Raw genomic sequence first — 24,683 nt, 5'->3', positions numbered from 1 at the left:
GGTTCCTGGTGCCTGTTCTGGCGCATCCACAAAGCCCCCTTCAGATGGATGCAGGGAGAAAGGGTAGAGAGCCCAGGGAACTCACAGATGCCGCAGTGCCAGGCCCTGTTCCAGGACTCTGGTGGGGAACGCAGGACTGTTGGGGAACTGCAATAATGATGACCCCAGCACCTGGCTCCCACGTCACCTGTCCCCAGCCCACTGAGCTGCTGTGGAGTCACGGGTGGTCCTTGCCCAGTGGGGCCCAGCTGTACTCTAGGGAGGGGCCAGCCCTTCTTCCCTGCCCCCTACTGATGTGCAAGAACCCACTGGAGCCTCTGTGATCACCATGTCCCAGACCTTGGCCACCAGTTCACATACTGCCACAACACTGGCTCACAGCCCCTGAGCCAGGCCCATGCTGGATCCTGTGAGCTCCAGGCTTTTGTTCCCATTTGCAGCAGGGTAAAGTGAGGAAGGACAAATCCGGGGAGCATGCCCAGGCCACCCAGCAGCTGGGACCAAGTAATTCCTTCCCCAGCAAGACTGTGTCCAGCCTCAACATCCCGTGAGCTCCCAGCACTGGTACCAGCTTCCCTAGGCAGCAGGCATCTAGCCACGTGGCATGTCTGCTAAGAAGGAGACTCTTGTGACCACAAAAGCCCTTACTGTCTCAAGTCTAAAAAGGAAGCTGGCAGGAGCAGGACACTCCTAGAGCACAGTCGTACCGTGCAGCCTGCTTGGCCTGAACCCCCACTTGCCTGTGGGAGTTCCTCCCTGCTCTGTTTGGTGATCACGGCCTACCAGAAACAGGCTCAGACAGATCCAGTGCCTTGCCTCAGGTCCCATAGAGTTGAGAGTCAAACGAGGCTTGCCTGGTGGTAGAGCCAGACTCTAACATAAGGACGTGGCTCTCTGTTGGCCCTGTAAACACTGAACCAATCATCCAGTTGTTGAAAAAAATCCTACCAGCCCCGAGGAATTGCTGGTCCCAGCTGCTGTCACTTCTCTACACGGTAGGCGTAGAGCGAGGAACAGGACAAGCAAAGCATCTGCCCTCGTGGCATTCACCTTCTAGAAAGTGAAATACTACAGAAATTAAAATAACTCTCTAACTGTAGGTAAACTGAGGCATTCCCTGTGCTGGTTACAGGCCTTTCTTAGGTGGTGTTGGAGCTGACACTTGATAGAGGGCACAGGGCATGTGGACACTCGGGCAAGTATCCAGGCAGACAAAGGCCAGTGCAAAGACCCCATGGCAAGCTCAGACGTACATGAAAGGAATAGCAGTGAAGCCAGGAGGCTGGAATGGAGTGAGCTCAGGGCAAGGGTGGAGAGGAGGTGGGAGGAAGAATGGGTCCCACTGGGCAGGGTCTTGTTGTTTCATGACATTTAAATCCAAGACACATTCACAATATAGTTTTTTTCCCCTAAATAAAATGCCTGATATTGGTGTGTGGGAAGATGCCCAGTATTGTTTAGTTCTCAAGGCTCCCTCTCCCTGCCCCGGCCCACTGGCCACCCCTGTAGACTGGAGACCCACTTACCCTGCCCCTGCCTGCCTCAGCCACAGGTGCCTAAGATCTCTGAGGCGATTGGTTTCCAGGCCCCTGGACACCCAGGGGACCACCTTGAGCCTCGGTCCCTCATGGATTTTACCCCTCCTCCCACCCTGTATCATGGTTAACTCTTCAACTTCAGGTAGCAAACACCTGGCTTAAGGGGCCCCAACCTATAGGGACATTTGTTACTCTTGATTCTGTTCCTGCTCTATTTCACCCTCTGGGAGTCTGAGTTTCACTCTCCAGCTTAGGCCCTCACGGTGGCAACATGGCTGCCATAGCTCCCAGCAGTACACCTTCACCCAACCAGGAGCAAAGACACAAAGCAGGGCAAGCCACCAGGATAGTGGGGAAAAAGTGCAAAGCCTTCTTAGATTCCTCCCCTTTCACAGCAGTTGCAGGCAACAGGATTGGAGATAGCTTTAATTTGCTTGGACCAGCCACCTCCCCTGTCCTGGGCCTGTTACTGTTGCAACAAAATTGGGTTCTCTCAGCACAAAAGGAAGGTGGGCTGGTAGGATCCAGTGTGTCTGCCAGTCTCCACCTCCTAATGCCAAGTTCTTCAGCCCTGGAAGGACCAGACTTTCCTCAGACAAACCAACTGGTTAAGAAACCACTGCTGATCAATGTGTGTGCATGTGACAGTGTTCCAGCAGGAAGAGGACAGCATGCTCACGTGGGATATTTGAAAGAGAGTTTAGCAGAGGGATCATTTGCAGAGAAGTGGACAGGGAACAGGGAAACCTCGGGGCCAATGCATTACCCTAGACTGGTAGCAGAGGAGAGGTGTTACTCCCCACACAAGGCACAAGGGAGCAAAGTGGAACCCAGAAGAGCAAATCCTGGAGAGAGCTGCCCTGAGGGGAGTTGTGTTCCTGGCAACCCCACAGGGAGGGAGTTGGGGGAACCCCTCGCCCATCTTCTGCCAGGCTCCCCATTGTCTAAACCCCACTGGAAGCCAGAGGGCCCAGGAGCCCAAATGATACTGACCACCCAGGTCAGCTTCCCAGGACACAGAGCAGGACAGAAAAGGGACCTGGGGGCAAGTAAAGATACCCGGCCTCAGGGTTTTTCCCCAATGTGTTTTCAGCAACAACTCAGGAACCAGTTGTCCCAAGAGACGTGGTGTTGGGCATGGAGAACTGGGCACCTGAGACGAACAAAATGGCTCCCATAACCCACTCACTGGCTTGTTCTTCAGTGCATCTGGCCCCAGTGCATCTGGCCCTATGTCGGCCAGGTCCTAGATACTGGGCTGCTGACCCAGGCCAGGCACACCAGTCACAGCTGAGTAAAGTCCAACAATTGGGAGATGGAGACACTTAAAATCCCACTTTAAAGGAACATTCCTGGCAGTCCAGAGGTTAAGACTCCACCCTTCCACTGCAGGGCGCACAGGTTCTATCCCTGGTCAGGGAACTAAGATCTCGCAAGCCGTGCAGTGAAGCCAAAAAAAAACCCCAAAAATCCCATTGTACATGGGCTGATTGAAACTCAGATGCTTGCCTAGCCACCCCACCCTTCAAGACTTTTGAGCAGGGCTTCCCTGGTGGCGCAGTGGTTGAGAGTCTGCCTGCCGATGCAGGGGACACGGGTTCGTGCCCCGGTCCGGGAAGATCCCACATGCCACGGAGCAGCTGGGCCCCTGAGCCATGGCCGCTGAGCCTGCGCGTCCAGAGCCTGTGCTCCACAACGGGAGAGGCCTCAACAGTGAGAGGCCCGCGTACCGAAAAAAAAAAAAAAAAAATACTTTTGAGCAACCTGCATTTATGTCTGCTGCATGCCAGGTCCTTTCTCTGGGTGATCTACATGGATTTTCAACACAAACCATTGGTAGGAAGACTCATTAGTCCCATTTCCAGATGAAGAAACAGGCTCTGCATGACAAGAAGTGACTTGCCCAGGTCCTGCAGAGATAAAGTGGCAAAGCTCTGGGCCAGCAGGCTTCCAGCGCTTCCTCTGTTGCTTCCGCAAATGAATTACCTGGACTGACTCTCAGGGAATGTGAAGAAATGAATAAATACTGCTTCTTTCACCATTAAGCCTTTTATAGACTGTGCCTCTGCCTGGAAAACCATCCCTGTTTACCAGAAACCTCTTCTTCCTTCAAGGCTCACACCTAGGAAGTCATCCCTGAACCCTTAGACTGGATCAGGAGCCTCTTCTGGGTCCCCAGAGCCCCCTGGCTTTTCCCCATTAGAGCTTGGGTCACTCTGCCTGTGCTTCCCCCATCATAGCCTTGGTCATTCTGGACTGTCACTGGTGTGTCTCCCCCATGGACCTTTATGTCTTCATTTTCAGTGCTCATTTAGGCCTGGCCTATAGTTGGAGCTCAGAAAATCGTTGGGTGAATAAGTGAAAGTAACTGCATGGGGAATATTCAAAATCCTTAACCCCTGGCTAAGAAGCCAATGACCAATCTAGAACGGAGCCTGGCCAGAGTGCTGGGGTAAGGGTCCTGGGAGCCCCTGGCTGTGTCAGGTGACCCCTTATAGTTCCTGGACCGTAGGAGAGTGAGGGAGTTACTAGGAGCTGGACTAGTAACAAACCAGTATTGTGATACCCCGTACACTTGAACAGTGCTTCCGGCTGAACGTCAGCTCAGGGGCATCTGTAGATCAGAGAGGTAGAGTTTCCTGCTTGAAAATGCACAGGCTGGATCCTCACTTTGACCTTACCAATTGGACCCTGCTGTCTCTCCACCCTCCGGAGCAAGCAATCACAGTCACCCCCTCCCCCGCTTCCTCAGATGGCTGCTGTGATTTGAATAACCAAGCAGGCTGTTGGATGTCCGGTAGTGACTAATTTGCTTGGCAAACAGACCCTCAGGTCCTTGGCCCTGCTGGTAATATGGAAAAACACTCAGCCCCCCTGGGGTCTCTGTTTCCTCTCCCCACCCCCAAGAGCTGCTTAAGTTCCAGTCTTGCCCTTGCTTGACCTCCCTGGGGGCCCTAGTGCTTGTCTTCCCCTGGAGGCTGGAGAGTACCCTCAGGAACCTGGCAGAGGAGGAGGGGGAGGAATGGCAGGGCCCAAGGCAGAGGTAACTGGAGCCAGCTAAGTCTGCCCCCTGGGCCTGTCACAAAATTTGCATGGAGAGAATGAGACCTCTCCGTGACTTCCCCCTCCCTTCCCACCTGGAATAGTCCTCCTGGGCCAGAGGTCTGACAGCAGGTGGAGGAAGCAGCCCTGTGTTGGGGGGGAGCTGTTACCGGTGACGATGCCTCGTGCCTTCCTGGTCAGGAGTCGGCGTCCACAGCCACCCAACTGGGGCCACCTGCCTGACCACCTCCGGGGAGATGCCTATGTCCCAGGTGGGCCCCTCACTGGGCCTAGAGGTGAGGGGCAGGGGAGACACAAAGCATCACCATCTGGCTTCTCTCCTCAGACTGCAGCAGCCTGAGGGGGCCACCGGCACACCAGTCTTCTGGCCTCCAGGACTCTTGGGCAGCGGTAAGTCTGCAGCTCGTCCACAAGACCCTGCTCAGTTTCACCCCTGCCCGCTCTCAGCCTCAAGAGAAACTGCCTGCCCCTTACCCCCTCATGCCACTCCAGCCTCAGGACTTTTCCACCCATTGTCCTCTCTGCTGGGAATGCCTTTTCTTTCTTAGTAGTGGGCTCACTGTTAGCCCTCATCCCAAGTATTCTTTCCCCAGGGTGGGCAGCCACAGCCCCTGCCCCGAGGGAGTCTCTGCCCAGTGGGGCAGAAGAACAGGATTCAAGCCAATAAGTGGATGGTGGTTTGCATTATGTCAGAGAATCAGACAAGGTGATAGGAGCTGGATGGGGGATGGGGGAGGAGCTTTGGGGTCTCTCGGAAGGGATACTCAGCTGTGCGTGCACTGGAAGAAGGAAAGCCCTAGGCAGGATGTAAATGTGCTGGAGATTATTTCAGTTTTTATTGGGAGCCAGGACTGTTTAGGCAATGGGTGTTTAGGAGTAAGACAAAAACTCATTCCTTCCTGAAGCTTATAATCTGGTGGGAGCTGCAGGTATAGTTATTATGTTGGAAGATGGTATGTACTATGGAGAAATAGAAAACAAAGTAAGGGCGATGGGGGCAGAGTGGTCAGGGAAGGCCTTGGGGAAAGGGTGGCAGGAGCACGCACAAACTGCAGTCTCCGTCCTTCCCAGACCTCCTTGGTTCCCAGTTCTAGGTGCTCCATTTGGTCCAGTGGAGGGGTGGGGTGAGGTCCTAACTCCCATGTCCCTCCCACAGCCCTCCCAGGGCACTCCGACTGCCACTCCTAGGAGCCCTGGGACGCTTGGCTGCCCCCTCTGCCCCAAGGCCTTCCTGTTGCAGCGCATGCTGACCCGGCACCTCAAGCGCCACAACCCTGCCCGCCGCCACGTGTGCCACTGCTGTGGCAAGGGCTTTCACAACGCCTTTGACCTCAAGCGGCACATGAGGACTCACACGGGTGAGCCGTGGCAGGGACTGGGAGGCGCTGCTGGGGGGAGATGGAACGAAATGGAGGGAGGTGCATGGGATGTGGAGTTTCCGTGCACTTGAGTTCCGTGCACAAGTGGGGCGTGTGTTAGTGGGGCAGAGACTCAGCCATCAGGAGGCTGGGAATACCATGCACCTCAGCTGCCAGCCAGTGGGTGTCGGGGTGGTGCCAGGGTGGGGGCCTGCTGAGGGATACAAAGAGAAAACATGTACTGGTTACAGGATTCAGGTCCCATATTGAAGGGTGTAAGGGAAAGCCTCCCTCCTCCTCCAGGGAAAGGAACATCCTGGCGAGGAGGGTGGGGACACACAGCTCCCACGTTTGCACGGGGCGGAGGTAGCAGATGGTGGGAAGCAGGCCGAGGTCTGGAGAACTTGGAGTAGGAAAGGGGGAATGTTCACGGAGGGCGAGGTCGGAGGGTGCTGGTCTGGGGGTCATTGCCCTGTCTGTCCTCTCTCCCTCTGGCCCACCTGCACAGGGATCCGGCCATTCCGCTGCGGAGCTTGTGGCAAAGCATTCACGCAGCGCTGCTCACTTGAAGTGCATCTTGCCAAGGTACACAGAGAACCGGCCAGCTATGCTTATCGTGAGCGCCGTGAGAAGTTACATGTGTGTGAGGACTGCGGCTTCACCAGCTCGAATCCTGACACCTACGTGCAGCACCGCGCCCTGCAGCACCGTGCCCTGCACATGCTGCTTGAGACTGGGAACCCTGTGTCCAACCCATGAGAGGGAAATAAACAGAGGAAAGGCACGCATAGAACACAGCATTTATTACACAAGGGGGAGAGTGGTTCACTCGGTCCAGCGGTGGCCACAGTGTGGGGCCGTGCACACGTAATACAAGCGCATGGCATCCTGGCAGAAAAGGATGCACGGTTAGGAAGGGTCTGGATCCACAGGGCAGGGTACAACAAGAACCTCCATCCAGAGAAGCCTCACCCCCAAAAGAACAGACTAGGGGGCTTTCCCCTCTACTGAAGGTCCAGCTCGGGATGCCTGGAAGGGCAGGATCTCCTCAGCATTGGTATCCCCACCCCCGGGAAGGACCAGGCCCAGGTCACTCCCGAAAGCCTTGCTCTCACCGCTCACCTCGGCCCGGGCACTGTGTGACTGGAAGAACACCGCCTCCTTGTGGCCGCACCTGAGGGGACAGTCAGCCACTCAGAGCCTGCCATACCCTTCCCTCCTCCCTTCTCCGTCTGGTGAGGATAAGCCGCCTTCCCTCCCCAATACCAGCTGCGCGCTCACTTTTGGCAAGGGTGGTCTTCGGTCCGCGGCAACGTGGGGTCCTGGGACACGTCAGCGATGATCTGGGTCAGTTCGCTGAGGGAATAGAGGGTGAATAAGTACGCTTAGACCGGGCCTCCCAAGCCAACAACCCCGTCCCCGAGCTCGGGCCCTGCCACTCACTCCACTTCGTGCGTGATTTTGTTGACGTAGATGCAGCTGTTGTCGGCTTCCTGCTGGTAATCACAGTTCCGGCACTGCGAGAGGGCGAGAGTGGCGGGAAGGGGGTAACAGAGAAATCCCCGATGGGACTGGGAGGGCATGGTCTTCCCCCGAGGGGATGACTAGGGGATGGAGTCTTGAGATTGGGATCATTGGGTGTAATCGAGAATCACCTCTCGGATGGGCAAAACGAGAAAGTCGGGTTCACTAGGGGGACAGCTGGGAGGGTAGACCAGGACGGGGCAGCACTGGAAATAGGGCCGGGCCACATTAGGAACCTGTGGGCCGGTCACGGAACACCGGGGCGCCCGGCTGGCTCGCGCTCACCGCGTACAGCAGAATGCGGTTCTCCTTGTCCTCCTTGGGGTAAAGCATGTTGTTACTGTGGGGAGGGGGAGGTGAGAGGTCAGTACTGAGGCCACTACTTGCTCCCCTTCCACAGTGCTGGCCGGGTCTCACCATTCCTGGCAGAATCGAATACCCACGAAGCCCGGCTCGTAGGTCCCATCGGGTTCCATGGCGACTCACCGCCCTCCCAGCCTTCAGCGCTTGCTCAGCCGCGCGACAGGTCGCGGGAAGGGTCAGATCTCTTAGCTTCGCCAAAAGAGGGGAGGAGGTACGCACATGTAATGGCTCCCAGCGGCTTTGTGCTCGCTGATCTGAGCTGAGGTTTAATTAATTACTTGCTTCAATCTTTTGATATCTTAGAATATGGCTTCCAACTTCTGGGCCTTTCTTCCCCAGTTTATAGAATAGTGTGGTACGAGAACCGGGAAAAATGATGCGTCACGTAACCCGCAAAGTGCTGAGTGTAAATGGAGAGGCCTTGGCTCTTTGCAGGTTGAAGGCCAGTGCACATGCGCGAGTTTACCCTTCGCGGACCGGGGTAGCTCTTGCCAGTCCTTCCTCTCGGCTTCAGCCTTCGCCCGCCAGGCCGTTTCCCGTGACGCTATTGGAAGAACTGTGCACCGTGGAAGACTTCTCAGGATTGGCTGGGCCTACCCAGGACTTCCTCCTGGAGGAGGCGAAGAGACGCGGCGATTGGCGGACCCCCCTGGAGGAAGGGCGTGGATTGGCCAGGTCCGGGAGCAAGGGGAGGGGCTGATACCCCAGAAGCGGCGGCGGCGGCTGCGGAGCCGGTGTGAGGCGGCTGACTGGGTTTCGGGCCCTCGCAGGGCGCGGCGAGATGGAGGTGACGGGGTTGTCGGCGCCTACAGTGAACGTTTTCATCAGCAGCTCACTCAACAGCTTTCGCTCCCAGAAGCGGTACAGTCGCAGCCTCACCATAGCTGAGTTCAAGGTGTGGCCGTGGGGGCGGGGTCCAGAGGGGCGGGGCTATGGTTGAGGGGCGGGGCCAAGAAGAAATGAAGGGTTTTCCCCCGCGCAGGGAAGGGGCCAGAGATAAGCCGAGGTTGCAGAAGCTCGGGACTGGACCTCAGCGGGGCGGGGCCAGAGGGAACCTGAGGTTCCAGAGAATGGGTGCGGGGCCAGAGAAAAAAAAAGGTTGCAGGGAGTGGCGGCAAGACCAGTGGAGGTGGGGCCAGGGATAACCTGGTGGGTCCTAAATGGTAGGTCTCGAAGGAACGAGGAAGGGGTGATGGTTATTGATACAAAGGGCGGAGTCTCAGGGCAGAGAGTGGGGCCACTGACAGCCTTCCACCTCGTCCCCGCCTCCCCATCTTGTATCCCCACAGTGTAAACTACAGCTGGTTGTGGGCAGCCCTGCTTCTTGCATGGAATTGGAGCTGTATGGACCTGACGACAAGTTCTACAGCAAGCTGGATCAGGAGGATGCACTGCTGGGCTCTTACCCCGTAGATGACGGCTGTCGCATCCATGTGAGGCCTCCCTACCTGGGATCCCTCCCCTCCATTCATTTATTTATTCAGTAGATGCTTGCTGTGCTTTGCGCTGTGTGATCACCAAAATAGGCCCTAACCGCATGGAGCTCCCAGTCCAGCAGGGAGAGAGACAGACCCATCAATCACCAGACATTGGCAGCCAGATTGGTCTGGACCGGCCTGAGAAAAGCCTAGGGGACTGGAGGTATCCAGAAGAGGTGCCTGACCCCACCTCAGGGTATCAGAAGGGACTTCCTGAAGTTAGGGATGCCTGAGTTGAGATCTGAAGGATGACCTAAGAGAAGAAGCGGGAGGGGCATTCCAGGAAGAGGAAACAGAGTATGAGGTGGGTCAGGGTGAGCAAAGAGGCTCACATGTTGGGAGAAGCCAGAACACAGAGGACCTCTGCATGCATCAGCTCACATCATCCTCTCTGTCCTCAGTCTTCCCCGCCCCCTCAAAACTCTGCAGACATCCTAGTATCCCAGGTGAACTTTGCATGTGCTATTCTCTGTGCCTGAATGTTTCTTTTTTTATGTCCACATGGCTCACTCCTTCCTTTACTTAAATGTCACCTTCCGGGTGTGAGGGCTTCATTGCCCTCAGTATAAAATTTAAACCTCCTCCCTTTCCCACTTTCTTTGATTTTTGTCCTTCTCACTAATCACCTGTGGCATACTATGGATTTTTCTCCAATACCTGGAACAGTGCCTGGCACAGAGAGGATGCTCGGTGAAACATTGTTGAATGATGAGTTGAATGCATAAAATAATACTTGGAAAATGGTGTAATTAACCCTATTTTGCAGAAGAGAAAACTTAGTTTCAGTATGGAATTTCCTTTCCTGAGGAGAAACATAGCTAGAATTTTTACCTCAGTCTGCATGGCTCCAGAAGTTAGTATACCCAGAGAACTGGGTCTTTTTTGTCTCTTTCAATTATTCATAACTGTTCATTGAGCATCCACATTATGCCAGGGATATAGCTGTGAATCAAGTCTGAGAAGGTCTGTGTTTTAGCTCTGTCCAGTGAGTGCGGTAGGTGTTAGCTAAATATTCACAGGAACAAATGTAAAGGGTCAGTGAGATGAGGGCCATGCAGGAGGAGATCACAGAGCTGGGAGATCCTATACTGGGAGCCTGACCCATCAATGAGATCCAGGAGGACTTCGTAGAGGAGGTGCTGCCTGAACAGAGACCTGAAGTTAACTGAAGAAGGGGAAAGTGTGCTCCAGGAGGAGGGCACAGCATGTGTAAACACTCTGAGGTGGTAGGAAGCAGAGTGGGGTACAGGGGCTGAAGAGTGACCTGTGCTGTTTTGGTGGGAAGTGGAAGCCAGGGGAGGACTCTGAGCCAGGAGGGTCCTGGTCTGACTCAGGTGTTCACAGGCTCCCTCTGACTGCGTGTGGGGAACAGACTGTGGAGGACAGAGGAGTAGGGAGACCAAGGAGGAGGCTGCTTCCATAGTCCAGTTGAGGCGATGGGTCCTGGACCATTGTGGGAGCAGGCCGGGACTGTGCTGAGCCCATAGGACTGACTTTGGACTGACCTGGGCAGTCTCAGCCTTGGGATGCTGGTGGACCAGGCAGGGCAGTGGCGTCCTCAAACAGGAGGGTTTCACACATGGATTCAGGTATAGATAGGCTGCTGACTTCTGAGGCCATACAAGGAAAGTTTCCCAGAGGTGGAGCCTCTGGAGAATTTGTATTTTTTCTAAAATTCTTTTTCTGTTTATAAATATCACCCATATTTCTTTTTTTTCTTTTTTTTTAAAATTTATTTACTTATTTTTGGCTGCATTGGGTCTTCGTTGCTGCACGCGGCTCTCTCTAGTTATGGCGAGCGGGGGCTACTCATTGTTGCAGTGAGCAGGCTTATTGTGGTAGTTTCTCTTGTTGTGGAGCATGGGCTCTAGGCTCGCGGGCTTCAATAGTTGTGGCTCGCGGGCTCTAGAGCGCAGGCTCAGTAGTTGTGGCTCATGGGCTTAGTTGCTCTGCGGCATGTGGACCAGGGCTCAAACCCGTGTCCCCTGCATTGCCAGGCGGATTCTTAACCACTGCGCCACCAAGGAAGCCCTCACCCATATTTCTTGCAGCAACGAATGACAGCAACTCAAACTTAGAAAAACCCCTGATACAGAAAGTGGTAATTCTTAGTGATCGTTAGCCAGAGATAAGGGCCATTTCTATTTTGCCCAGTGTCTCAGGCCAAACACTTTAGGGTGTTCCTCACCCCTGTCTTTCCCTCACACCCACATCTAATCTGTCCACAGATCCATGGGCTCCACCCACAAAAATCTATCCAGAATTCCAGATTCTCCTCCCTCACTGCCCCCACCCTGGTCCAGCCTCCATGCTCTCCCTCCTGGACCATCACACAAGCCATCTCCCTGCTCCCATCCCTGTGCCCCTCTGTCTACTTCCCACACTCAGCTGAGGGAGTGTGTAAACACCTGTGTCAGATCAGAGCCCTCCTGGCTGAGCCCTTCCCTGGCTGCATCTCATCTAGGTAAAAGCCAAAGTCTCCAGTGATCTGTTGTGTCACCCACACTCCCCCTGGCTCACTCCACTGCCGTCCTGCTGGCCCTGCTGTTTCTCAAAGGGGCTAAAGACATTTCTACATCTGGGACTTTGTGCTTGTTCCTTCAGGCCTGTCTCAGACATCCCGTCCTTCCAGAAGCCTCTTTGTTGTATTTGTCTGCGTAGAACCTTGTCGTCATCTGGTGTTTAATACCCATCTCTGTGCATTTGTTTCTGGTTGGCCTCCCAGCAGAATGAGCACTCCTTGAGGGCAGGGATTGATCTATTTTTGTACCGTGTCCCTAGTACCCAGCACGGGGCCCAGCTGGGTGCCTTGGAGGAGCTCAGCAGGCGATGAGTGAATAAATGTTGGGGGTGGTACAGAAGAGATGCACCAGGATCTGGAAGTTGGGGTCAGCCTAGGAGGGTCCCAGTGGTCCAGAGAGGATAGACACACTGCCCAGAGGGTTCATGGGCAAGGCCCGAGCTCTCCCCTTTGGTTGCAGTGTCTGGGGCCATCAGTGATGTGGATGCCAGTATGTAGGGGTCATCTGGAAGCAGATGCAGCCTCCAGGGCCTTGGATGGGTGGTGGAGAGGGAGATGGCCGTTGTAGACACCTGCTCTCACCCCTTCGGCTGGGCGCAGGGCAGGCGAGAAGGCTGAGGTAAAGGTGAGGGTAGAGGAATGTGATTTTTCTGAGACAGAAGAGGCTTAAATCTACGGAACGCTCCAACGTGCAGCCACACTCGCCCCCCACAGCATTCCAGGCCTCTCTGCCCAGACCCTGATCCCCACTGACCTCCCTCCCCTCACTACAGGTCATTGACCACAGCGGTGCCCGTCTTGGGGAGTATGAGGACATGTCCAAGGTGGAGAAATACGAGATCTCACAAGAAGCCTATGACCAGAGGCAAAGTACGGGGTGCACAAGGAGGGGTGGGGGCCCATGGGGGCTAGGGGAGGGGGTGGGCATCAGACAGGATAGACGGGGACACTGCGGGCGAGTCAGTGGTGTGGGCAGTGGGGCAGGCAAGCGTGGGGGAGTGGAGGGGGCAGGGTGAGGTTGGCATGGGGACAGACGGCTCATGGGAGAACAGTCAGGGGTGGACGGGCGTGAGGTGTAAATGGAGGCTGGCGGGTGTGGCCGAGTGTGAGCAGGCAGACAGGGCCATGAGAAAGTAGAGGGGGCCTGAGAGGAGGGTCTGGGGTGTGTATGTGGGGTCAGTTGGGGGGGCGGTCAGGGTCACACTGGGGGCACGGTGTAGGGGGCCGAGCATGGTAGAATATGTGGAACCGACAGGACAGTGGGGTGCAGGCATGTGGGGACAGGTGAGAATGTGTGGTGGGGAAAATGAAGGTTTCCGGGCCTGGGTGGAGGCAAGCGTGATACTGAAGGGACGGGAGGATGGGGTACGGCGAAAGACTGCAGGCAGGCACCTTCCCTTTAGTTTCGGGATTGTGGGGGTGTCCTGGGGAGAGGCCAGGGCTGTGGTGGGAGACTTGGGGGGCTTGGGTGACAGCCCTTCAACACCCAGCACGGAAGCGTTTCCTCGGAGTGTTGACCCCGTGAGGGTGGGGAGGTCTCATTATCTCATTAGGCCAGAGGTCCCCCAGGTGGTCTCCCATGTCTGACCCTCACCCCCACCCCACCCACAGACTCAGTCCGCTCCTTCCTGAAGCGCAACAAGCTAGGTCGATACAGTGAAGAAGAGCGGGTACAGCAGGAGGCCGAGAGCTCCCAGCATCTTACCGAGGAGGCCCAGGCCGGTGCCATCCCCGTGGGCAGCCGCTGTGAGGTGCAGGCACCTGGGCAGCCCCCTCGCCGGGGCACCGTCATGTATGTAGGTACGTGGCTCACCAAGACCTCGTGTCCTGCCTTGAGGTGGGTAGTGCTGGGGACCCAGCCCTCAAGGGGATCTCAGTCCAGGCAGGGAGACGGACCCAGGGGCTAACTGTGACAGCCTGGTATGTTCACGGCAGGGAAGTGGGAAGCAGATGCCATATGACCTGAGTTGTGATGGAGGAAGTGGAGGCCAGGGATCAATTCAGAGGTGAAAGTCTGGGGCACAGTGGTCAGAGCTGAGATGGGGAAACAGGCAGAATTATTAGGCCTGTGATGGGGGAAGCACAGACCGAAGTGATCCGGGCACGCCTGGGCCATGGGCAAGGCTGGACTGTGCTATGCCTCGGAGACAGGAGAGAGCAGTGTGGGGTTTTGGGGGGTTTTTTCATAATAGTTTTATCGAGATATAACTTATATACCATAAAATTCACCCATTTAGGGAACTCCCTGGCGGTCCAGTGGTTAGGACTCCACACTATCACTGCCAAGGGCCCACATTCAATCCCTGGTTGGGGAACTAAGGTCCCGCTAGCTGCACCACACGGCCAAAAAAAAAAAAAAAATCACCCATTTAAAGAGTATCGTTCATTAGTTTTTACTTCATGGGAATCGTGCAACCATCACCACAGTCAGTTTTACATTTTCATCGCCCTAAAAGGAAACTGTATAACCATTAGCAGCTACTCCCCATTTCTGAAACCCCAGTGCCCCCAGTCCACATAGCTGGCTACTAATCTATGTTATGTTTCTATAGATTTGCCTATTCTGGAAGTTTCATATAAATGGAATCATATAGTATGTAGTCTTTTGAGACTGGCTTCTTTCACTAGAACCATAATTTCAAGGATCATCCATGTTATAGTATGTGGCAGTATTTCATTTCTTTTTATTAGCAAATAATATTGCATTGTATGCAACACCACATTTTATTTATTCATTCATCAGTTGAAGAACATTTGGGTCCTTCCCACTTTTTGGCTATTACAAATAACGTTGCTGTGAGTATCCTTGTTTAAGTTTTTGTGTGGACATGTGTTTTCATTTCTTTGTACCTAGGAGTGGAATTGCTGGGTCACAGAGTAACTCTCTTTAACTTTTTGAGGAACTGCCACACTGTTTCCACAATGGCTGCACCATTTTGCATTCCCACCAGCGATGAATGAGGGCTCCAATTAAGCCACGTCCTCCTCAGCACTTACTATTATCTATCTTTTTGATTACCATCATTCTAATGATGTATGAAGTGGTAGAGCATTATGGTTTTGATTTGCATTTCTGTGATGGCTAATGATATTGAGCCTCTTTTTAGGTGCTTAACAGCCATTTGTATATCTTCTTTAGAGAGATGGCTTATTCAGATCTTTTGCCCATTTTTTAATTGGGTGGTTTGTCTTTTTGTTGTTGAGTGGTGTGTTAGGGCTGCCATATTAAAGTACCACACACCAGGTGGCTTAAAAAAACAGAAATTTGTTTCTCACAGTTCTGGAAGCGGGAAGTCTAAGATTAAGGCTTTGGCAGGTTTGATTTCTTCTTAGGCCTCTCTCCTTGGCTGCAGATGGCCACACTTTCTGTGTGTCCTCACATGGTCTTTCCTCTGTGGGCTAGCACATCCCTGGAGTCTTTGTCTAGATAACCTCTTATGAGGATGTCAGTCAGCCTGGATTAGATCCCACCCTAATGGCCTTATTTTAATTTAGTTATCTCTTTAAAGGCCCTGTTTCCAAATACAGTCACATTCTCAGCTACTGGGGGTTAGAGCTTCAACGTGTGAACTTGGGGGGGACACAGTACAGCCCATCACAAGTTGTAAGAGTGGTTTATATATTCTAGATACAATTCCCTTATCAAATATATGATCTGCAAATACTTTCTCCCATTCTGTGGGTTGGTTGTCTTTTTACAGTCTTGATAGTGTCCTTTGAAGCACAAACTTTTTTTTTTTTTTTTTTTTTTTTTGCGGTATGCGGGCCTCTCACTGTTGTGGCCTCTCCCATTGCGGAGCACAGGCTCCGGATGCGCAGGTTCAGTGGCCATGGCTCACGGGCCCAGCTGCTCCGCGGCATGTGGGATCTTCCCGGACCGGGGCACGAACCCGTGTCCCCTGCATTGGCAGGCGGACTCTCAACCAATGTGCCACCAGGGAAGCCCAAAACACAAACATTTTTGATTTTTATGAAGTCCAATTTTTTTTTTCTTTTTTTGCTTATGCATGTGGCATTATATGTAAGAGGTCAATGCCTAATATAAGGTCACAAAGATTTAAACCTGTGTTTTCTTCTAAGGGTTTTATAGTGTTACATATGACATTTAGGTCTTTGACCCATTTTGAGTTAATTTTTGGTTATGGTGTGAGGTAGGAGTCCAACTTCATTCTCTTGCATGTGGATATCTAGTTGGCCCAATACAATTTGTTAGAAAGACTGTTCTCTCCTCATTGAACAGTCTTGGCACCCTTGTCGGAAATCATTTGACCATAAGCAATGTGGGTTTTATGCTGAGCGGGATGGGCAGCTTTTGAGGAATTTGGGACGAGGCAGTGGTGCTGTTTCCCTTTGATTTTTTTTTTTTTTTTTTTTTTTTTTTTTGCGGTATGCGGGCCTCTCACTGTTGTGGCCTCTCCCATTGCGGAGCACAGGCTCCGGACGCGCAGGCCTAGCGGCCATGGCTCACGGGCTTAGTTGCTCCGCGGCATGTGGGATCTTCCCGGACCAGGGCACGAACCCGTGTCTCCTGCATCGGCAGGCGGATTCTCAACCACTGCGCCACCAGGGAAGCCCTCCCTTTGATTTTTACAGAGCCCCCTTTGGCTGGGGGTGTTGAGTGAATAGGGGGTCAGGGTAGGAACAGGGAGACCAGTGAAGGGGGCTACCATATTGACGTGGGCAGGAGATGGTGGTTGTCCTGGGTGGTAGCAAGGAGTGGTTTTTGCCAGGACAGGCTTTATACTCAGTGGGCAGGTGCGAATCTGGGGTGAGCTGCTTAAGGAGGTTTTGTTGGGATTTCTCCCCTGGGCAGGACTTACAGATTTCAAGCCTGGCTACTGGATCGGTGTCCGCTATGATGAGCCGCTAGGGAAAAACGATGGCAGGTAGAGATCCCCACTGTAGTGTCTGTGTGTGTGCCTGTGTGCACGTATGTGTGCATTTATGTGTAAGTGCATGCATGTACTACTGGGGGAGCCCAGCCATGCTAGCATCTGGAGTAGGAGCCCTCTGACACTGCCTTCCCCATCATGCCCTGCAGTGTGAATGGGAAACGCTACTTTGAATGCCAGGCCAAGTACGGCGCCTTCGTCAGGCCGTCTGTTGTGACAGTGGGGGACTTCCCCGAGGAGGACTACGGTTTGGACGAGATGTGATGCCCAAGGAAGGGCTCGCCCCTGCTCCAGCTAACTCACCTACTTACTGCCCTTCCCTGTGTGTGTCCATGGCCCTCTCCCCATGACCCCATTTTTATTTTATTCACTTGACCCTTGCCATTGACTTTTGAGACACATGTATTAAATTTGCCGGAAACCTGGGAAGTGTTTGGAAGACTCAGTGATTATAGGGGGTGCTGGGGACAGCTGGGTAGGTGAGGGGAGGGAGAGGGGATACCCCTTGTTTTTAAGGAATATGTATATACAACTCAAAACTTGTTTCTATTTCATTGGCCAGAATTCTGTCTCATGGCCACTTGTAGTTGCAAAGGTGGCTGGGAAATGTAGTTTTTGTACTGGGTGGCCATTTCCTAGCCAAATATCAGAAGTTCCTGTGCTACAGAAGCTGGGGAAAAGGGATATTGGGGTCAACAAGTAGTTCTACCACTGTCCCTGTGGATGGGGGACCTGTTCACTTAATATTTAAAAGAAGAAAGAAATCTCAAGTCTTTAGAAGTAGCATGAGGCTCCTCACAGCATTGTAGAGCTGGGCAAAGAGATCTGTGCCCTCAGGTATGTGACACGTGCATGCAGCCCAGGCATTCTAGGGAGCCTGTTCCACCATGTGTATGTTTGCATGTGCAATAACTCCTCATTAGCTCCTTGAAGGGATTCCTGATGGAATGACTATTCGGGAGATTCTACTTAATTGTTAAAATTACTTTATTATAGCTTCTGGAGAAGAAGTTGGCACTGGTGGGAGTAACCACAGTAAGCAGAATAAGGTTGAAATGCTTGAGAGCTGAAGGGATCCTTCGGGAAGCTGCTCACATGCACATACAGCCTGATGCATACATCCTCTCATGCCCACTGTAAGGTATATGGACCCACACAGAACATTCACACACCTGGACTCATACTCAAACACTGGAGACACACCCAAAACACAGACACTAGAGGTCACATGTGCAGAAATACAGTCAGTGCACAAAGATTCTGTCCCCCACTCACAGGGGAGTCACACTTACCACAGGATATGCTCAGATTCACATCAAACACCCATCTGGGATAGACGTACGCCTACACACACATGTACACACACACATCAATGAAGTTGTCAATCTACAAAACAAAACTGGTTACTTTATTAAAGGACTCCAAGGCCGAGATCCCTTTCACGTGAGGGAGTTGTCAGAGTGAGCAGCATTAGAGGGGGTGTCCCCAAATTCTCAACCAGAATCCACCAACCTTAGTTCAGCCAGAGCTCAGCAGAATTAGCTCAGCATTGAGGACCTGAGGCTCACTTTAAGATCAGGCCCAGTGTGCACCCCCATGTGATGAGGCCAAAGAATAGGGGCAGGAAGACAATCACGTGCTCTCCTAGACACAGTGATCACCCCAAATCATCCCTCCGAGCTCCACGTAAGGGTCACAGCATCAGTGTATATGAGAATCTGTCAAACTGCAGTGGAAGATCTAAGCACAGACTTCCAGGGTGTGCTTTAATGCCTTCCAGCTGTCAGCATGGAAGACGCTGTCCCCATCAGAACATGGGAAAGCATTAAAATTTTTGATGACAATGGAAGGGATCATGCTGGTAATTTCTAATTAGGAAACCTACACTTGCTGTGTGAAAGTCAACCACAGTTAGGGCTTGGGGAGACACATTTTACAGAATGACCTGGTGCTTAAGCCTGGTCCAGAAAGGAAGGGGGACAGTGGTCAATGTGTTAAGGCAGTACCAGCTGCTGTAACAAATATCCCCCTACACACACAGTCCAGTGCAGAGTTTCTGGTTGATTGACAGCAATCTCCATGATTCACACATCCAGACTCCATACTGGGACTCCATCATCTTCATGTGCTTGGAATTATCTGCGTCCAGGTGGCAAATAGGAGAAGACAGTGTGGGGACGTTTCACCATGTTCTTTAAAAACATGTTCTACATGTTCCATTTCTGCTCATATTGTATTGATGAGAACCTGTCAGTCATGCAGCCACCCTAGCTGCAGAGTGGGCTTTGGAACATACTCCTGGGCTGAGCAGCTCCCTCCCAGCCACTACTATGAAAATGGACCGTGGGTTTTGGCGGCTCCAGCATTGACCACCCTTTACCAGGTCCCCAGATCCATAACCTCAGGGGAAGCTGCAGGAAAGGGCCATGGGATCCACCAGGCCCATTAAATCTTCCTGTCCCCCCACCAGCTGCCCGTGCCTGACCTGCACCATCCACCACCCTGCCCTTAATCCTCAGGTCAGTGCAGATGGAAAACAGTGAATGTCCAGCACTCTTTCCCCACACTTTTTGAGCCCTCCCCATCCCCACTGTATGTCAGGCTCGATGCTGGAAACACACTCATGACATGAACACAGTACTGGCTTGGGAGTTGAAGGCAGACAAACATAATTACCAAACATTTCCTCTTCTTTTTCTTTTTTTTTTTTTGTGATATTTCATTATCAATAAGGTTGCTGGCAGTAGAGGAAAGGAGAATAAAATCACTAAATCTGCCAGGTGGTGCTGGTATGAGGGAAGGGATGGGATGGAGGAGACTTGAATAGGAGTCATGTGAACAAAAGGGGACTGGGCTTTGTAGGCTTGAAGTAATCCCTTCGTGATTCATGCTGATCAGAAACTTGATCCCAGTGCTAAATTTAGGCTGAATGCAACCTTTGTCCTGGAACTGAGCTAAATTGCTAACTCAATATGCTAATAGCCCACTTGAGTTCATTCGTGTACCAGTTACAAACTTGGGATAATTCAGTAGGTTAACAGGTGGTGCAACCTTAGTGAGGAAGAGCCAAACAGCCTAGGTTCAAACCCCAGCTGTGTCACCAGTTGGGCAACCGGACAAGTCCTTCTCCCTGAGTTTCAGCCTCATTTCTTAATTTAGGCCGATAATAGTACCTACCAAACGATTTTGTGAGCATTAAATGAGCTAGCACATGTAAAGCATTTAAATTCAGAGCCAGGCACGCAGGTAAGTGCTGTATAAGCCATAGGAATAAAAATGCCTATATACAGTCAACAGTTACAATGCTGGCTTCATTTAATCCTCACAGCGGGTCCTGTCCCCAATTTCTTCACCGTTTTCACCTCCCCACCGCATCTTTCCTGGCCCAATTCTGGGGCCACCCTCCCCGAAAGGGGTTCCCAGGACAGCGCCCGCCTCCTAACTCCCTGCAACCTCTGCAACCCTAGCCTCTGCGCTGTCCCAGACTCGGGCAATAATCTCTCAGTCGCCACGTGGGGGCAGCAGCGCACTGATCCGCGCATCGTGCGCGCGGCGCATTGTGGGATGCGTAGTCTCGCTGGCGTTGACAGGTGTCTCCCAACCTAACAGGCAAACTACATTTTCCAGGAAAGCATGCGACACCCTCGGTCTAACCTTGTTCACGTCTGGGAGTGGAGGTCTTGCTCCTGCCCTTCGGCGCGGGGAATTGGGTTTGGCTCCCTCGCGGAGGACGGGGCTGCGCAGGTGCGGGAGGCCTACCGAACCTGCCATGGTTTAATCAGAGAGTGAGAACCAATGTCCTCCCTCCCGCTTTCCTGCATCTTCACGGGTCACTCTCCAGGGTCTCGGTTAACTCTCAAGCTGGGTCAAGGACCGCCCATCTTAAAGGAAAAACATATCCCTTTTCCCCTCTTACCTGTCACCCAACTTCAGTAATTGTCAGCATTTGGCCAATCATGTTCAGTTTTTCTGACCTCCCTCTATTTCTCCCGTCATTAAATCTCAGACAACAGGGACTTACCTGGTGGTCCAGCGGGTAAGACTCCACTCCCAATACAGGGGGACCGGGTTCGATCCCTGGTTGGGGAACTAGATCCCGTAAGCATGCCATAACTAAAAGATCCCGCATGCGGCAACTGCGACCCAGTGCAGCCTAAATAAATAATTAATTAACTTAAAAAAAAAATCTCAAGCAACATATCACCTCATCCAGAAATGTGTTTCTATATGTGTCACTAAAAGGTGTGAGGTCTTCATCACACCTAATTGCAATAATTCTTTAATATGATTTAAAATACGGTCAGTGTTATTATATATGAAACAAAGTCCCCATTTGTTTCATAAATGTCTTTTCACTGTTGGCTTATTCAAATCAGAATCCAAGTAGGGTTCAGGCAGTGCATTTGGCTGATAGAGCTCTAAGTCTACAACTTCGCTGTGGGATCTCCCACTGTCTGATTTGGCTGGTTGTACCCCCCTGTCGTCCTTTAATATATTCCTCTATCCCTGTGTATTCTACAAACTGGTAGATCCAAAAATTGGGTCAGATCCGGGTTCAATTTTAGGATAAATATACTTTATGGGTGGTGTTGAGTTTTTCATCAGGAGGCACATACCATCAGGTTCTCTCTCTTCTTGTGATGTTAAGATCCAATGTTGGATTTTGTGTTGTTGGCCTGATCCATCCCTTATAAAACCACAGCCAAACTTCAGGAAAGAGATGTCTACATGGTCCTTCCTGCAACCCTCTCCTAACTCCACAAAAACTAAACTCTTTCTATTGCTAAAGCCCTTCCTTGGGACTTCCCTGATGGCGCAGTGGTTAAGAATCCGCCTGGCAATGCAGGGAACACGGGTTTGAGCCCTGATCTGGGAAGATTCCACATTCCACAGAGCAACTAAGCCATGAGCCACAGCTACTGAGCGTACGTGCCACAACTACTGAAGCCCGCGTGCCTTAGAGCCCATGCTCCACAACAAGAGAAGCCACCACAATGAGAAGCCTGCACTCAGCAACGAAGAGTAGCCCCCCGCTCACCACAATTAGAGAAAAGCCTGCACGCAGCAATGAAGACCCAACGGCCATAAATAAATAAATAAATTTTAAAATAAATAAAAAATAAAGCCCTTCCTTGTTACTAAACTCAAGAGGCAACTCTTCACCTCAACTTACTGGTCCAGCAATGACAGCTGACATTTAGATCTGTGGTTCTCAAACTTTTGTGTCTCAGGACTTCTTTACATTCTTAAAAATCGTTGAGGCCTCAAAGAACTTTTGTTTATGAGGCTTATATCTGTAGCAATTTACCACTTTGGAAATTAAAATATTTAAACATTCATTTTAAAAGTAATAAACGATTACATGTTAACATTAATTTTTTATAAAAAGTAACTTCTGAAAAAACTATCAAGAACAGTGGCATGGTTTTACATTTTGAAAATCTTTTTTAGGGAATTCCCTGGTGGTCCAGTGGTTTGAACTCCATGCTTTCACCGCTGAGGGCCAGGTCGGGGAACAAAGATCCAGCAAGCCGCGCGCGGCCAAACAAACAAAACTTTTTAACGTCAGGCTTAAGAGAAAATAGCTGGATTCTCATATCTGCTTTTGCATGCAAAATATTGAATATTATCATATAACTTCTGAAAACTCCTCTGTTACACTCGTGAAAGAATTCGAGTGGAAAAGGAAAAAAAGTATATTAGTATATAATAATAATAGTATTATTATGAAAGTAGTTTTAACTTCAAAGACCCCCTGAAAAGGTCTCAAGGACACCCAGGTGTACCCAGTGTTTGAAATATCCAAACATTCCCTGTGACAATCCTGATTTCTGGCTTCCACACTGGGATATCTAACACAGAGCCCACTTCTCTATTGGATCTGCCGTACCTTTCAGGACCTAACTGGGACACAGAAACCACTCCTATGTGAAAAAACAGGGACATTAACACATGGAGATGGTTATACAGCCGTTGGAGGAGCTGAGGGGCCAAACAGGAGCCAGTAAACCAATGGGAAATTAGCTCAGCAGGAAGCTGCTAGAGCTCCTCCCTCTTTCTGGTCTCCTGCCCCCATTTCCCACTGGCAGAACCCCAAGTGCGTCTAGATGAAGGGGAGGCTGGGAACTGTGGCCTGGAACAGAAAGGGGAGGGCAAGGAACAGATGGGATATATACCGCCCAGAGCAGCACAGTGTGGGACACCTTCTGCACCGGGGTTCCCACCATGGCTTGTTGTTTGACACCCGACCCTGCTTACTGATTTACATGACATGTCTGGCTGCCTTAGGATTAGAGTTAGAAGTTAAATTTTTGATCGCTGAGACTTCCCTGGTGGGCCAGTTGTTAAGACTCCACACTTCCAATGTAGGGAGTGCGGGATCCTTCCCTGGTCGGGGCCAACAAGATCCCATGTGCAGTGCAGCCAAAAAATTTTTAAAAAAAATTTTTGTAATCCCTGTTGTGATGGTTTTATTTATCTATTTTTATTGGAGTAAAATTGCTTTACAATGTTGTGCTAGTTTCTGCTGTACAGTGAAGTGAATCAGCTATATGTATGCCTATATCCCCTCCCTCTTGGACCTCCCTCACCCCTTCCCACCCCCATCTAGGTCATCACGGAGCATGAGCTGAGCTTCCTGTGCTGTACAGCAGGTTCCCACTAGCTCTCTATTTTACACATGGTAGTGTATTTATGTCAAACCTAATCTCCCACTTCGTCCCACCCTACCTTTCCTCCCACCACTGTGTCTATATGTCTGTTCTCTACATCTACATCTCTATTCCTGCCCTACAAATAAGTTCATCTGTACCATTTTTCTAGATTCCACATATAGGCGTTAATATACGATATTTGTTTTTCTCTTTCTGGCTTACTTCATTCTGTATCACAGACTCTAGGTCTATCCAGGTCTTTACAAATGACCCAATTTCGTTCCTTTTTATGGCTGAGTAATATTCCATTGTATATGTGTACCACATCTTCTTTATCAATTCATCTATCGTTGGACATTTAGGTTGTTTCCATGTCCTGGCTATTGTAAATAGTGCTGCAGTGAACATTGGGGTACCTGTGTCCTTTTGAATTATGGGTGATAGTTTTAAAATATGTCCATAACGCACCCAAAACTAACATAATATTGTACATCAACTCAGTTAAAAAAGGAGAACATAAACAAATAAATAAATAAAAGATAAAGTATGTCCACAAATTCTCTGACACTTCTCTAAGAGCCCCCCCATTGTGTGTGGGCTGGACTTAGTGCCTTTCTTCTAAGGAATAGAACATAACAGAAGTAATGGTGTGGGACTTCTAAGATCAGGTCATAAAAAACATTGTATCTTCATCCTGCTCTGTCTCTGGGATCACTGGCTCTGCAAGAAGGCAGCTTTCCATATGTGATAAAACTCAACCATCCCTATAGATGAGAAACTGAGTCCTGCCAAGAGTCAGCAAGGAACTGACTGAGAACTCCTGCCAGCAGCCCTGTGCATAGGCCAGGAGTAGGCCAATAGGAATAGGGAACTCTTGAGTTCCTGACCCATAGAAAATGTGAGATAATAAATATTGTTTTAAGCTATTAAATTTTGGTTTTAATTTGTTAGCAGCAGTAACTACCTAATGCATCTGTGTTCCAGTTATCTGTAACTGCATTAAATTTTATCTAAACTTCAGCAAGTTAAAACAGCCACTTTATTTTTCCTGTTTTCCTGTTTTGTAGATCAGGAATTTGGGATGAGCTTGGCTTGAGATCTCTCCTGTGTTTGAATCAAAAGTTGGCTGGGGCTGGAGTCATCTCAAGGCTTGACCAGGCAGGATTTCCAAAGTGACTCAGCAACTTGGCTGGCAGTGACACTGGCTGTTGGCTGGGAGCTGAGTGGGGACGATAACTAGAGCACCTCACATATTCTTTCCATAATGGCTGTCCCAGGGTAGTTGGACTTTTT

The 24,683-nt window shown here is 51.1% G+C and overlaps 4 protein-coding genes across 6 annotated transcripts in view; 3 read left to right on the top strand and 1 right to left on the bottom strand.

The window, feature by feature from the left end:
• The first annotated feature begins 4,758 nt into the window (after window positions 1-4,758).
• Window positions 4,759-6,735, top strand: OVOL3 (ovo like zinc finger 3). Its single transcript, XM_067019220.1, has 4 exons — window positions 4,759-4,852; window positions 4,927-4,991; window positions 5,758-5,959; window positions 6,468-6,735. Exons 1-4 carry the CDS (start codon window positions 4,759-4,761, stop codon window positions 6,716-6,718), a joined length of 612 nt encoding a protein of 203 aa, XP_066875321.1. The 3' UTR covers window positions 6,719-6,735.
• A 10-nt stretch (window positions 6,736-6,745) lies between these two features.
• POLR2I (RNA polymerase II subunit I) lies at window positions 6,746-8,749 on the bottom strand. 2 transcript variants are annotated; one of them, XM_059045088.2, is made up of 6 exons: window positions 7,901-8,749; window positions 7,769-7,823; window positions 7,403-7,476; window positions 7,241-7,315; window positions 7,082-7,133; window positions 6,746-6,847 (listed from the first exon to the last, which is right to left on the bottom strand). In XM_059045088.2, exons 1-6 carry the CDS (start codon window positions 7,957-7,959, stop codon window positions 6,785-6,787), a joined length of 378 nt encoding a protein of 125 aa, XP_058901071.1. In that variant the 5' UTR covers window positions 7,960-8,749; the 3' UTR covers window positions 6,746-6,784. The 2 variants fall into 2 exon arrangements, with proteins under 2 accessions (XP_058901071.1, XP_058901070.1); XM_059045087.2 differs by having other exon boundaries at window positions 7,769-7,903.
• Window positions 7,315-17,166, top strand: TBCB (tubulin folding cofactor B). Of its 2 annotated transcripts, XM_067019215.1 has the most exons (8): window positions 7,442-7,506; window positions 7,884-8,057; window positions 8,282-8,741; window positions 9,136-9,279; window positions 12,619-12,715; window positions 13,457-13,645; window positions 16,659-16,731; window positions 16,887-17,166. In XM_067019215.1, exons 3-8 carry the CDS (start codon window positions 8,628-8,630, stop codon window positions 16,999-17,001), a joined length of 732 nt encoding a protein of 243 aa, XP_066875316.1. In that variant the 5' UTR covers window positions 7,442-7,506; window positions 7,884-8,057; window positions 8,282-8,627; the 3' UTR covers window positions 17,002-17,166. The 2 variants fall into 2 exon arrangements, with proteins under 2 accessions (XP_058901065.1, XP_066875316.1); XM_059045082.2 differs by lacking the exon at window positions 7,884-8,057 and having other exon boundaries at window positions 7,315-7,506.
• Window positions 8,562-24,683, top strand: part of CAPNS1 (calpain small subunit 1) — a 33,740-nt gene continuing 17,618 nt past the window's right edge. Inside the window, exon 1 of the mRNA XM_067019210.1 lies at window positions 8,562-8,568. The gene's annotated coding sequence lies outside the window, so the exon portion shown is untranslated. The remainder of the gene's footprint in view (window positions 8,569-24,683) is intronic.

This window comes from Kogia breviceps, chromosome 18, assembly GCF_026419965.1.
Source record: "Kogia breviceps isolate mKogBre1 chromosome 18, mKogBre1 haplotype 1, whole genome shotgun sequence".
NCBI lineage: Eukaryota > Metazoa > Chordata > Mammalia > Artiodactyla > Physeteridae > Kogia > Kogia breviceps.
Note: the sequence above shows the minus strand (reverse complement) of the source record. Positions and strands in the feature narration are given on the sequence as shown.

Coding starts and splice junctions, on each gene's coding strand:
- TBCB (XM_059045082.2), top strand. CDS start 8,628: ATGGAGGTGACGGGGTTGTCGGCGCCTACAGTGAACGTTTTCATCAGC. Junction 13,646..16,658: donor GGGCACCGTCATGTATGTAG/GTACGTGGCTCA, acceptor TCCCCTGGGCAG/GACTTACAGATTTCAAGCCT. Junction 16,732..16,886: donor CTAGGGAAAAACGATGGCAG/GTAGAGATCCCC, acceptor CATGCCCTGCAG/TGTGAATGGGAAACGCTACT.
- OVOL3 (XM_067019220.1), top strand. CDS start 4,759: ATGCCTCGTGCCTTCCTGGTCAGGAGTCGGCGTCCACAGCCACCCAAC. Junction 4,992..5,757: donor TCCAGGACTCTTGGGCAGCG/GTAAGTCTGCAG, acceptor TCCCTCCCACAG/CCCTCCCAGGGCACTCCGAC. Junction 5,960..6,467: donor GCACATGAGGACTCACACGG/GTGAGCCGTGGC, acceptor CCACCTGCACAG/GGATCCGGCCATTCCGCTGC.
- POLR2I (XM_059045087.2), bottom strand. CDS start 7,903: ATGGTGAGACCCGGCCAGCACTGTGGAAGGGGAGCAAGTAGTGGCCTC. Junction 7,316..7,402: donor AAAATCACGCACGAAGTGGA/GTGAGTGGCAGG, acceptor CTATTCCCTCAG/CGAACTGACCCAGATCATCG. Junction 6,848..7,081: donor CACACAGTGCCCGGGCCGAG/GTGAGCGGTGAG, acceptor CTTTTCTGCCAG/GATGCCATGCGCTTGTATTA.